This window comes from Budorcas taxicolor, chromosome 1 (genome assembly GCF_023091745.1).
Source record: "Budorcas taxicolor isolate Tak-1 chromosome 1, Takin1.1, whole genome shotgun sequence".
Taxonomy (NCBI): domain Eukaryota; kingdom Metazoa; phylum Chordata; class Mammalia; order Artiodactyla; family Bovidae; genus Budorcas; species Budorcas taxicolor.
The window spans coordinates 69,797,175-69,810,805 of NC_068910.1; the positions used below are offsets into that span (position 1 = coordinate 69,797,175).

Below are 13,631 nucleotides of genomic sequence, written 5' to 3' on the forward strand. Positions count from 1 at the left end.
CCTACATTGGCAAACGTCAATTTTTTTAATCCTCATGATGGACCAGCAGCACAGATCACTGCTTTACCAGAGCAGAACACTGAAGGCTTTAAGACCACTACATTCTTATGTTACAAGTCAAAACTTTGGTAAAGCAATTAAAGTAGAAATACTAAAAGAAGCTATTCTCTAAAGAAGAAAATTATTTTCTTTAATTCAAAAAAGGAAAAAAAAGAAAACCAAAAAGACACATTGTTTTGTGTTGCTTAGTTGCTAAATTGTGTCTGACTCCTTTTATGATTCTTTGAGCTGTAGCCCACCAAGCTCCTCTGTCCATGGGATTTCCCAGGCAAGAATACTGAAGTGGGTTGCCATTTCTTTCTCCAGGGGATCTTCCTGATCCAAGGATTGAACCTATGTCTCCTGTATTGGCAGGTGAGTTCTTAACCACTGATCCACCCAGGGAAGCCCCAAATGATAAATAATGCATTTAAAATGAGAAAAAAAAAAAGAAACAAACAAACAAACAGGTTTATGATTCCATATTGAACAAGTTTATTAGGAAAATAGAGAAAAGTCTTCTGCATGGAAGTCAAAAGAGAGTTTCTGTGATGGCATCATTCTAATGAGAGATCATGACTAGAGTTCTCAAATGAATTTCACATTCTTCCACTCTTTTGACATCAAATGCAAAAAGGGAAGGGTTGGTGTATCAGATGTAGAGGGCACCGGAAGGCAAGTCTTTAGCAGGATGAAGAATGTATGAGGTTCATTCAGAACTGGTGAATCCTGGTGTCCAGGTATAGAGGATGAGAGTCTTCCGTGGCATCCTCAATAGTAGTAGCCAAAGCCAGAGCCATAGCCAGAGCCGCATCCATAGCCACTTCCACAGAGAGAGCGGGAGCCATAGCCATAGCCACTTCCACAGAGAGAGCGGGAGCCAAAGCCATAGCCACAGCCATAGCCACAGCCCAGCCTGCGGAAGCCAGAGCCGTAGCAGGAGCCATAGCCACAGCCCAGGCCTCCATAGCCGTAGCTTCCACAGCCGAGGCCGCCATAGTAGTTTCCGTAGTAGCCACACATGGTGTTGGTTGTTGAGGTTGTTCTCGGGTAGAGAAGGAGAGTAGAAGTGTCACTTGAGTGTGGACATTTCTCCCTGCGGAGGGCCTTTTATATGCCCTCAGTGTGGGTGTGACCCACCACACCTTCATGCCATTGGCTAACTTTATGACTGATCTAATTAGCTTGTTGTTCACAACCAAAGATGAAACCTCAGAGAAATTCAGCAGGCTTGCTGTGCTGACATCTCAGTTTAGATTCCTCTTATCCAGTTAAGGAGTTGAATGAGACTCACACCTACGCAGTCCTGTCCCAGATCACACATTTCATTTTAACCACCTAGCACCTTCAGTATAGTGAGAAATCTATTTGTTGGTCTTAATCTTATTTGCTCTTGACCTCAATTTGTTTCACCAAACGTTAAAATTTTTTTCTTAAGACTAACAACTTCTTTTTACTCAAAGATTCTTATCTTCTTGATCCAAATTTTCCTCTTCAGTGATTCAGTTTCTTTCCTATATTGAAACTATAATGTATCTTTTGTTCCCATGATGTTGATCATAATTCAACCAGTTAAAGTTTCCAGTAAACCAAGTCTGAGCAAAATGTATTATATTTTTCTGTCTATGCCAATGACTAATTCACATTTATGCTCAATTTCTATTGAAGGACTGCAAAAAGGAGTTATTTCTTGAAATCTGATTTCTCCACTTGTTTTTCTAAATTGAATATACAGTTATACAAATTAGTTTGTTCATTAGTATTAGATTAATATTCTAAGAAAATATCCAATATACTAACATATTTATGTTTATTAACGTGCTAAACCAAGTCCCTAATCAACATGCTGCTACTGCTGCTGCTAAGTCTCTTCAGTCATGTCCAACTCTGTGTGACCCCAGAGATGGCAGTGCACCAGGCTCCCCCAGCCCTGGGACTCTCCAGGCAAGAACACTGGAGTGCGTTGCTATTTCCTTCTCCAATGCATGAAAGTGAAACATGAAAGTGAAGTCGCTCAGTCATGTCCGACTCTTAGTGACCCCATGAACTGCAGCCTACCAGGCTCCTCCATCCATGGGATTTTCCAGGCAACAGTACTGGAGTGGGGTGCCATCAATGTGTTCAATTATTAAATTTGTTTTGAACCAGTCATACTGAGTTCCCTTGCATATACCTAGTATTATTGCTCACTTAATTAAAATTAGTGTGACAATTCCTCCCATTGGGAGGCACAAGAAAAGTGAGAAAAGTTTCTTATTATAGTTAAACTGTACTTTGTATCCTTAAAAGGATGTGCATTGGGAGGTAACATGATCCATCATCTATGTGTAATCTATCAGTGGATTTCTATTATTCAAATGATATTTCTGAGTCAAAATATTATTTTTATAATCCTCTCATAAATTTAGGCAAGGACAGAGAGTATAAGATATTGGACACACCCTGTATTTTAGTAAAATCTCCTCTGGAGATGAAAAGAATAAAACCATGAGATTTTTTAAAAACATTCTTATTCTTGAGAGGTACATTTAATGAGTCAGAAATGCTTCTTAGTAAAACGGAGTGTTTTTATACTAAGAGTCTAGCCAAACACAATTATCATTCATTCAAGATGTGTTTTTGAATGTTGTTTCCATGTGTATATTTGGTAGGCTCACTTATGTAAAATAGACATAGCATTAAACTACCACAAAATTGCCCTCATCTGACTCTAGTACAGTAATGCTCAAAATTCTCCAAGCCAGGCTTCAGCAATACATGAACCGTGAACTTCCAGATGTTCAAGCTGGTTTTAGAAAAGGCAGAGGAACCAGAGATCAAATTGCCAACATCCATTGGATCATCAAAAAAGCAAGAGAGTTCCAGAAAAACATCTATTTATGTTTTCTTGACTATTCCAAAGCCTTTGACTGTGTGGATCACAATAAACTGTGGAAAGTTCTTCAAGAGATGGGAATACCAGACCACCTGACCTGCCTCTTGAGAAACCTATATGCAGGTCAGGAAGCAACAGTTAAAACTGGGCATGGAACAACAGACTGGTTCCAAATAGGAAAAGGAGTATGTCAAAGCTATATATTGTCACCCTGCTTATTTAACTTATATGCAGAGTACATCATGAGAAATGCTGGGCTGGAAGAAGCACAAGCTGGAATCAAGATTGCCGGGAGAAATATCAATACAGTAGATATGCAGATGATACCACCCTTATGGCAGAAAGGGAAGAGGAACTAAAAAGCCTCTTGATGAAAGTGAAGGAGGAGAGTGAAAAGTTGGCTTAAAGCTCGACATTCAGAAAACGAAGATCATGGCATCTGGTCCCAACACTTCATGGGAAATAGATGGGGAAACAGTGGAAACAGTGTCAGACTTTATTTTTGGGGGCTCCAAAATCACTGCAGATAGTGATTGCAGCCATGAAATTAAAAGACACTTACTCCTTGGAAGGAATATTATGACCAACCTAGATAGCATATTCAAAAGCAGAGACATTCCTTTGCCAACAAAGGTCCATCTAGTCAAGGCTATGGTTTTTCCAGTGGTCATGGATGGATGTGAGGGTTGGACTGTGAAGAAGGCTGAGAGCCAAAAAATTGATGCTTTTGAACTGTGGTGTTGGAGAAGACTCTTGAGAGTCCCTTGGGCTTCAAGGAGATCCAACCAGTCCATTCTGAAGATCGGTCCTGGGTGTTCATTGGAAGGACTGATGCTGAACCTGAAGCTCCAGTACTTTGGCCATCTCATGCGAAGAGTTGACACATTGGAAAAGTCTCTGATGCTGGGAGGGATTGGGGGCAGGAGGAGAAGGGGACAACCGAGGATGAGATGACTGGATGGCATCACCGACTTGATGGACGTGAGTCTGAGTGAACTCCGGGAGTTGGTGATGGACAGGGAGGCCTGGCGTGCTGCAATTCATGGGGTCACAAAGAGTCAGACACAACTGAGAGACTTAGCTGAACTGAATTGATTGTGACTTTTGTTCACCTTTTGCTGGGTTGAGATATTGGTATTACAAAACATCTTTACTATATCATTTTCAAATTTCCTGAACAAATGATTAATGTAACCTCAACTATGACAATGCAGAGTCAATCGAGAGATAACAAAATAAGTTTCCAGAAAAAGCTCATTAAAATAGAATGATGATCAGTCTTTCTCTAGGTTATCTAAGTTCTTAAAACATCATCTGAAATTGATATGACTAAAATTGTCTCTCAGTTTTTAAAAAAATACAATTAACTTTTTAAAAAGGAAGGTATTTGATTAAAGTGGGTTACAAAAGACATCGTTATTTTGGACAAAATAATGTCCCCAATAACAACTACTGTGTTGCTTCTTCATAGAGTTTAATTCCTGGATTTAATTTGTTTCTTTAATAGCACTGAGTTCCTTTCTCTCTAGTCACAACAGAGAGCATTGTACTCTATGGGATTCCTCTTAAATTTTTTTTTTCCTGGTGTAACTTTCTGTACTCTATTCTGTTCTTAAGTACATCTCAAAATCAAAAACAGATAAAAAGCCCTCTTTCTCTCCTCAGTCCTTTCCTGCTGATATCCTATTTTGTTCTACTTCTTGGCAAAATATCCCATAAATCAATATTTCTATGGTTGTTCTTATTCTCTTTATCCCTTTTTTTCTTGGTCCACTTCTTTTCACTGTCTCTGAGTAGCATTCGGGTTCCCCAGCTTCCGTTTTCATTCCTAAAGCACTCTCCAACCCTTACTTATACCCTACCACTCACATCTGATTCAATTGCAGTATACCCAATTGCTTCTTTTCCATAGCCTTTCTCTTTTCACTTTTTCAGACTATTTTTTTCTCAAATATGAAGGTGCCCAGTTAGCTGTTTGCTCCTTTTATAGTTTCTATTTAAATTCTCTTTGCGTGCATAACTGGAAATGTTACTTTAGCCAATTAATCTCAATTGACATTTTCAGTTCTGGTATATATTCAAACGATCCCTTGACATCTCCTTTGATTGTTAATGGTCATCGTAATTTAACAGAATGAAAATGAGTTCCTGTTTCTTCATACCCTCAAAGCCCCTTTGGTTTTTTGCTACATTTTAAAGCATGTAAGACCTAAGTCAGGTTAGACCTCTCCCAGTGGTTTATCCATTCATGTCTTTCTGCATTAAGGTTGCTAGACTATACCAGGCACCATTTAAATTTGAATTTTGAATTATTAAACCTCAGAATATTGAATTTCCCAGGTATCACACAGTATATGTATGTACAAAAAATAATTTATCTGAAAATTAAATGTATCTGAGTGTCCAGTGCCTGTATTTGCTGTATCTGTAAACCCGAACCACAGAAAGCACAGCCTTTATGATCTGCCCTGTTTTAGTCTCGAGGGCACTCTTCTCCATACAGTATGCATAAGTTAACAACCTTTCTTCTGTTCAGATGTACCCAGTTTGTTTCCAGCTTAAAATCTCTGCCTTTGGGTCACTGATCCTCTGCAAATAATAGCAAAAGGCTAGAATCTTCTCTTCCCTTGGATCTTTCCAATAGGATTTCCCTGACTGGTTTTTCCAATAGTCATGTATGGATTTTGGACTATAAAGAAAGCTGAACACTGAAGAACTGATGTTTTTGAACTGTTGTGTTGGAGAAGACTCTTGAGAGTCCCTTGGACTGAAAGGAGATCCAACCAGTCCATCCTAAAGGAAATCAGCCCTGAATATTCACTGGAAGGACTGATGCTGAAGCTGAAACTCCAATACTTGGCCACCTGATGGGAAGAGTTGACTCATTTGAAAAGACCCTGATGCTGGGAAAAATTGAAGGCAGGAAGAGAAGGAGACGAGAGAGGATGAGATGGTTGGATGGCTTCGCCAATTCGATGAACATGCTGCTGCTGCTAAGTCGCTTTGGTAGTGTCCGACTCTGTGTGACCCCATAGACGGCAGCCCACCAGGCTCCCTCATCCCTGGGATTCTCTAGGCAAGAACACTGCAGTGGGTTGCCATTTCCTTCTCCAATGCATGAAAGTGAAAAGTGAAAGTGAAGTCACTCAGTCGTGTCCAACTGTTAGCGACCCCGTGGACTGCAGTCCCCCTCCTCTATCCAGGGGACTCTCCAGGCAAGAGTACTGGAGTGGGGTGCCATTGCCTTCTCCATCAATGGACATGAGTTTGAGTAAACTCTGGAAGTTGGTGATGGACAGGGAGGCCTGGCATGCTGCAGTCCATGGAGCCACAGAGTCAGACATAACTGAGCAACTGAACTGAACTGACCATCTAATCTGGAAACTCTCTTACCAAGAGTTCTTAAATTTACCTTACCCCTTTCCTTGCCTCATTATTTAAATAGACTTAACCCTATCAGAAATGATCTCATTCACCTTAAGAATTTGCTTTCAAATATCTGCCTCTATTTTCTGCTGATGCTCAGTCCAGAGAGTAAGATCCACAATGAAATGTATCTTGTCTGTCCTGTTCATTGCACCATCCATTTTGCTCATAACAATCCCTAACATACAATTGATACTCAAGAGCTTTATGTACAATAGAATTAACAAATTTCCAAATCAATATAATCTGGGACATCTAAAAATTCTTTGTCACTTTTCTATTTTGAAATAATTTTAGTTATCAAAAGTAGCAAAAATATACCCTTTACCCAGTTATACCTATGGTAATATCTTTAATAACCAAGTACAAAATTAGGAAATTAACCTGGTACAATATTCTTAAGTAATCTACATATTTTACTTGAATTTCACATTTTTGCCATTATTGTCTGTTTTCTGCTCCAGGATCCAGTCCCAGTTCCTACATGGCTTTTGGTGATCTTATTTCTTTCATCTCCTCCAATTGGTGAGAGCTTTTCAGTCTTTCTTTTATGATACTGACAGATTCAAAGAGCCAAATGTCTTGTAGTTTATTCTTCAATTTTAGTTTGTCTGTTTGCTCATAACAAAGCTGAAGTTATATGTTTAAGCCAAGATGTCAGAAGAGATTGGGTATTATATTGGGTGTAGGAGGAGTTTCATAATATCAGTAAACATTTGAAAGTCTCTGGAATAGATTTTTGATCTTAAAGTAGTAATAGAATAAGTATTTCTATTTCTACATAATTATGGTTCATGGCTTTAAACTTCAGGGATTCTACCATGGCCTTTTTCATATGAAGTATAAATCAAAGTGAATAATATTGCTCCACAAAAAGTAATAAAATATATTAATCACTCAAGGATTTAGAAATGAACTTGTCTTATCTACATCTTCCGTATGTCTTTTTCCAAGTCTCCTCCACAACTTTTCCATTGTTCTTACCACTGTGAAGCCATACTTTTGTTCCCAAGTATGTTTTGTTTTTGTTCCCAAGTATATCTGTGTGTATGCAGATAGAAGGAGGGTATTATTAAATGAAACTAATTTTTAACATGTAGAATCTGTGTTGGTTACATGATCTCATGATGTCTAGCAACATAGTTAGAACTTGAAACCTGAAATAAGCCATTGAATTAGAAAAAAATCTTCTTTTAAAAGCATATGGTTTCATGATAGGCATCTTGACACACAGCACAGTTGTCTTGTTTTGGATATACTGGTTATGAAGAGTTCTTGAGATGGTTTTAATGCTAATTAGCTTGAAATATGAGTGCAACAGTGACTGTGGTTGCCCCACATACCTCTTAGTTGGTGTATAAGGTGCTGTGCAAATTGTCAACTTAAAACTCTTGAAACAAAATCTGTTCTTCAACTGAGGCTTCTCCTCACATCATGAGCTTCTACAACAACTACTATGGTGGCCTAGGCTCTGGCTACGGTGGCCTGGGATGTTGCTATGGATGTGGCTATGGTGGCTGTGTATATACCTGCTATTGTCCATACTGCTATGGAAGATACTGGTCTTCTGGCTTCTGAGAAATTTGAAATTGCTTGTCTATTCAAAACATGGTCTTATAAGGCACAGTGTGTACTTCCTGCATTATTTATAACAAGGAGGGATATTCAAACAATGACTACTGAGTCTTAGACTACCATACAACATTAGATCTTTTATGATTAAATTGCATGAATCCAAAAATTATAAAGTTATTCATGTAATCCATGTTAGTATTGTATGATTGAATATAAACAATTTTTGAGCAATTGCTTTTGGTAAAATATATCTAAATTCATTTTTCATTAAAGATACTCTGTTTTCACACCTTTACCATTTCCATATATATTCTTTAATCTAGCTTTCTTCAGATTGTATGTGAGCATATGAATATATGAGATTGTTGACACTTTCACTATCTACAGTAGACAATTTTGGTGCATGGATGGTTATATTCAACCACTGCTTTTCTAATATATGTTTTCATGAGCATATCCAAGGGCTTCTATTATGTACTTTGATATCATCAAAGTCTTTGATCAACTAAAATTTCACTAAAGATATAGGCAAAGTGATAGCTCTATTTTCACCACTTCATGCTAATTCTTAAGAACTCTATTCTTTCTTGATACTATTTTAAGATACTTTTTGGGAGATGTAATTTTTCTTCTCAATTTTGTATTATTACTAGTCTTTTTCTCATTAACAGCTATGTGCTTGAACTCATCTTATGCATTGTATCTGCACAAAGGGCTTTATTTCATTAATTTCATTTTATATTGTCACAGTAAAATATAGAATTTGAGATTCTATATTTTGCATGTCTTTTGGGAAGAGACCTGTTATTTTTTCATAACAAGGCAGTGGCTTTGGTAGGCTACAACCATTCAAACATAGGCCAGATGAAGAATACAGGCTGAAAAGTGTATCCTCGATCCTAATAGTCTGGGTAATGTTCAGCAAATCTGTTATGGTAACTTTAGTTAATTCACTCCATTTATTAGATATAAATAATAATATCAAAAATGATAAAATATAAATTAGTGAGTTTTAAATATGTTTTTAGTAACTAATGTTGGAATTTAGAGTAGCTTAAATGACATATGCACAACTGTCTGTTCACAGTTACTTTCTGAATAGGGGGTCAAAGTATGAGACTGCTAAAATCTTAAACTGTCCCAAATGCATATTTTTTGGAAGCATTTAGAGGGAAGAATTGTGTGGGTATGCCTTCCTTCATCAGTTAAAAATGCATGGAAATGCACTTGATTTTATTTTTTTTAAACTTATTGGCTCTTTTTGTCCTTACACATGGTCTACCTTGAGACTTCCTTGGTGGCTCAGACAGTAAAGGATCTGCCTGCAATGCAGGAAACTTGGTTCAATATTGAGTCAGGGAGATCTCTGGAGCCCGGAAATGCAATCCAGTGCAATATTCTTGCCTGGAGAATTCCATGGACAGAGGAACCTGGTGGGCTACAGTCCATGGGGTTGCAAAGAGTCAGACATGACTGAGTGACTAACACACACACACACACTCCACACACATGGTCTGTCTTGGAGAATATTATATATGTGTACTTGAAAGAAATCTGTGTAGTTGGGTATTCTTTTGATAGTTAGGTCTAGTTGGTTTATAATTTTCTTCAACCATTTATATTATGATCTTCTATATAGTTATTTTATCTAATATTCAAAATGGAATATTAGAAAAACCATGTACTTTTATTGCAGTCTCTTTCAGTTCTGTCCATTCTTGATTTATGAATTTTTTAGCTCTGTTATTAGTACATATGAATTTTAAATTGTTATATCTCCTTGATAGGTTGCCCTATTTATCATAAAAAGGGTTCATCTTTATCACTATTAAAATTCTTTGTTTTAAAGTCTAGTTAGTCTGATATTGGTGTATGTACTCCAGCTTTCTAATGGTAGCTGTTTGCATTATACATATGTATACATGTGCGCATATATATGTGCATTTGTCTGTGTTTGTTTCAAGAGCATTTAATTATTGAAAGATTTTTATGATGGCTACTCTAAAATCTGTGCTAGATAATTTGATTAACTTAGTGTTAGAGTCAGTTGGCTATCTTTTTCTATTCAAGTTGTCATTTTGTTGATTCTTGGTGTGATGGTATGAGAGAAAATTTTTTAGAGCATCTCGGTTCTATTTAAATCTCTCTCTCTTTTGAAGTTGGCAGTCACCTTGTTCAGGTTCAACATGGGGGTTCTGTGGACTATGATTCATAAATTTCAGAACTGCTGCAGCATTATTTTAATGTCTTTGCTTTATCTTGACCACTGGTTGTCCCACTGGTTCCTGATACTTGAAAGGGCAGAAAGAATTTCACTGGCTCAGGCTCTGTGTTTCTCTTGGTGGAGCAGTGGCATAGTGAGATCACCCACCTACCCCCCTCACTACCAAGATGACTCTTGGACGGGATAGGAGAGTCCTGGGTACCTAGGTACCTAGGGCAAAGTCTTATGGGATTCAGAAAAACTCCCTTCAAAAAGTATATTAATAAAAAATAAATCACATGGAAGACTGGAAAACATTTTAAATTGATTAATAAAGAAATGCAATGTACCAAATTAATGGCTTACCAATGAAGAAGTGATTAGAGGGAAATTTACAGTTTTAAAATATTATATTATGAAAAAAGATATTTAAAATCAATAAAAGTTTATTTAAACAGCTAGAAAGTAATATAAAATTAACTATAAAGGATGAAGGAAAAATAAACACAAGTAGAAACAATTCAACAGAAAAAGGACATGCCATAAAGAAAATAGTACACAAGTTTGGTAGGCCAAACTGATAAACTCTGGACAAACTGATCAAGAATATAGGAGAGATAATACAAATTACCAATCTGAAGAATGATAGAATCAACATCTTTAAAATCTAACAGACTCTAAAAATAATAGGTGAATAAGTACAAAGGATGTTATGCCAATAAATTCCACAACATGGATGAAATAGAAAGTTTCTTTTAATTAAAAACACCAAAATTAATCAGTAAATCTGAACAGCATTTTATCTAATAAAGAAAGTGAATACATTATTCAAAACAGCTTTCCACAAAATAAACTCTAGGTTTTGATGACTTCAATGGTAAATTTCATTAAATATTTAAACAGCATTTTTATCATTAACTTAAGAAAAAGAGAGTGGTCTAGGAGCTTTCCTCAAATATATTCTCCAAAGCAATGCCTAAAAAAGGATATACCCACAGGTATTTTATTAATTGTACCAGAACACAGAATTCATATCTATCTGTCTACCTATGTATCTATCTATCTAGGAAATATAGATAGAAACATATCAACAATGAAAAGCTTTAATATACCACTCTCTGAACAAGCATATCTAGTAGAAACAAATAAGTGAAATGAGAGAACACCTACAATTTAATTTATAAGGTAGATATTATGGATATATGTCCATCTATGTACTTACAGTAGAGAAAAAACCTTCTTCTCAAGTTTCCATAGAAATATATAAAAATTGATTAAAAGGAAAAAAATTTGTCCATTTTTAATATAGAGGTGATGCAGAAAATATTTTTAGACTGTTTTGCTATGAAGATAGAGGTTGTTAGGTGGGCTGCAGTCTATGGGGTCGCACAGAGTCAGACACAACTGAAGCAACTTAGCAGCAGCAGCAGCAGCAGCAGCAGCAGAGGTTGTTAACAAAACAAGGGACAGAAAATCCTGTCCACCTAGTGACTAAATCTTTGATTAAACGTCTCTCAGAAAAAAGAGTGAATATAATCTGAGATCACAGAATATCAAAATAAATAATGGTAATGGAAATAGTAATTAAGAAAATTGATGAAAAATATTCACGCACTAATTGGGGAAAATTTATAACACTAACTACTTTTGTCAGTGAAAGATGAAAGAAATAGCATAAAAAATATCTTGGTTGTGAGTGAAGTCGCTCAGTCGTGTCCGACTCTTTGCAACCCTGTGGACTGTAGCCTACCAGGCTTCTCCATCCATGGGATTCTCCAGGCAAGAATACTAGAGTGGGTTGCCATTTCCTTCTCCAGGAGATCTTCCTGACCTAGGGATTGAATCTGTGTCTCCGACATTGTAGGCAGACGCCTTACCATCTGAGCCACCAGGGAAGTCACTTATCTTGGTTAAGAGAGCCTTAAATAAAAACAATTAAGTAAAGCAAAGGAAATGCAAAGAAGGAGGTAATAAACAGCTAAGCAGAAATTAATGAAACAGAAAACAGAAAAAAAGCAATTGGCTTTTAATAAACTCAAAATATTATTATTTGAAAAGATTGGCATTTATAAATCATTTGCTAATTTGATCAAAGGGGGAAAGAGAAAAAGAAAAAAAGAAAAAAAAAGAAAAAGAAAAAGTCTATACAAAATTAGAAATAATGAAAAATAAACAAGTAAATAAGTTTAAAAAATGTTATGAATCTACTTTGCAGATCTTTGTAGGTATAAATTTGAACCCTGGATGCAAAAAATAATTTCTTAGGGGAATATAGATGACTAGAACTGATACATTTACACTGAGCAGTTATAAAGAGACTGATTTCCTGGGGAGAAACAGAAAAAATCATTATAGAAATACCCTACAAAATATTCTGGATCTCGATAATTATGCATGGAAATTCTACCAAATTTTCAGAGATAAAATGATTTGATGTCCTATAAATTGTTCCAGAGTACTGCAAATGAGGAAAGTGCTTGATTCCCAACAGAAAGGATGCATAGCATTTGATATCAGTGGTAGGTAAACAATCAAGATGCCATTATGATTTCTTCCTCTCGATGTCAATGGCCTGGTGTGATGCCCTCCTCTTTACTTCTAACTAATGCCACCATCCACTGGATGATCAAAAAAGCAAGAGAGTTCCAGAAAAACATTTATTTCTGCTTTATTGACTGTGCCAAAGCCTTTGACTGTGGATCACAATAAACTGTGGAAAATTCTGAAAGAGATGGGAATACCAGACCACCTGACCTGCCTCTTGAGAAACTTATATGCAGGTCAGGAAGCAACAGAACTGGACATGGAACAACAGACTGGTTCCAATAGGAAAAGGAGTACGTCAAGGCTGTATATTGTCACACTATTTATTTAACTTCTATGCAGAGTACATCATGAGAAACGCTGGGCTGGAAGAAGCACAAGCTGGAATCAAGATTGCTGGGAGAAATATCAATAACCTCAGATATGCAGATGACACCACCCTTATGGCAGAAAGTGAAGAGGAACTAAAAAGCCTCTTGATGAAAGTGAAAGAGGAGAGCAAAAAGTTGGCTTAAGGCACAACATTCAGAAAACAAAGATCATGGCATCTGGTCCCATCACTTCGTAGGAAATAGATGGGGAAACAGTGGAAACAGTGTCAGACTTTATTTTTTTGGGCTCCAAAATCACTGCAGATGGTGATTGCAGCCATGAAATTAAAAGACGCTTACTCTTTGGAAGAAAAGTTTTAACCAACCTAGGTAGCATATTCAAGAGCAGAGACATTACTTTGCCAACAAAGGTCTGTCTAGTCAAGGCTATGGTTTTTCCAGTAGTCATGTATGGATGTGAGAGTTTGACTGTGAAGAAAGCTGAGCACTGAAGAATTAATGCTTTTGAACTGTGGTGTTGGAGAAGACTCTTGAGAGTCCCTTGGACTGCAAGGAGATCCAACCAGTCCATTCTAAAGGAGATCAGTCCTGGGTGTTCTTTGGAAGGAATGATGCTAAAGCTTAAACTCCAGTACTT

General features: G+C 36.8%; 1 protein-coding gene across 1 annotated transcript; it reads right to left on the reverse strand.

Annotated features, from left to right (window-relative positions):
• Nucleotides 1-810: 810 nt before the first annotated feature.
• Nucleotides 811-7,883, reverse strand: LOC128052121 (keratin-associated protein 6-1). Its single transcript, XM_052644567.1, has 2 exons — nucleotides 7,870-7,883; nucleotides 811-1,084 (listed from the first exon to the last, which is right to left on the reverse strand). Exons 1-2 carry the CDS (start codon nucleotides 7,881-7,883, stop codon nucleotides 811-813), a joined length of 288 nt encoding a protein of 95 aa, XP_052500527.1.
• Between the last annotated feature and the right edge of the window lie 5,748 nt (nucleotides 7,884-13,631).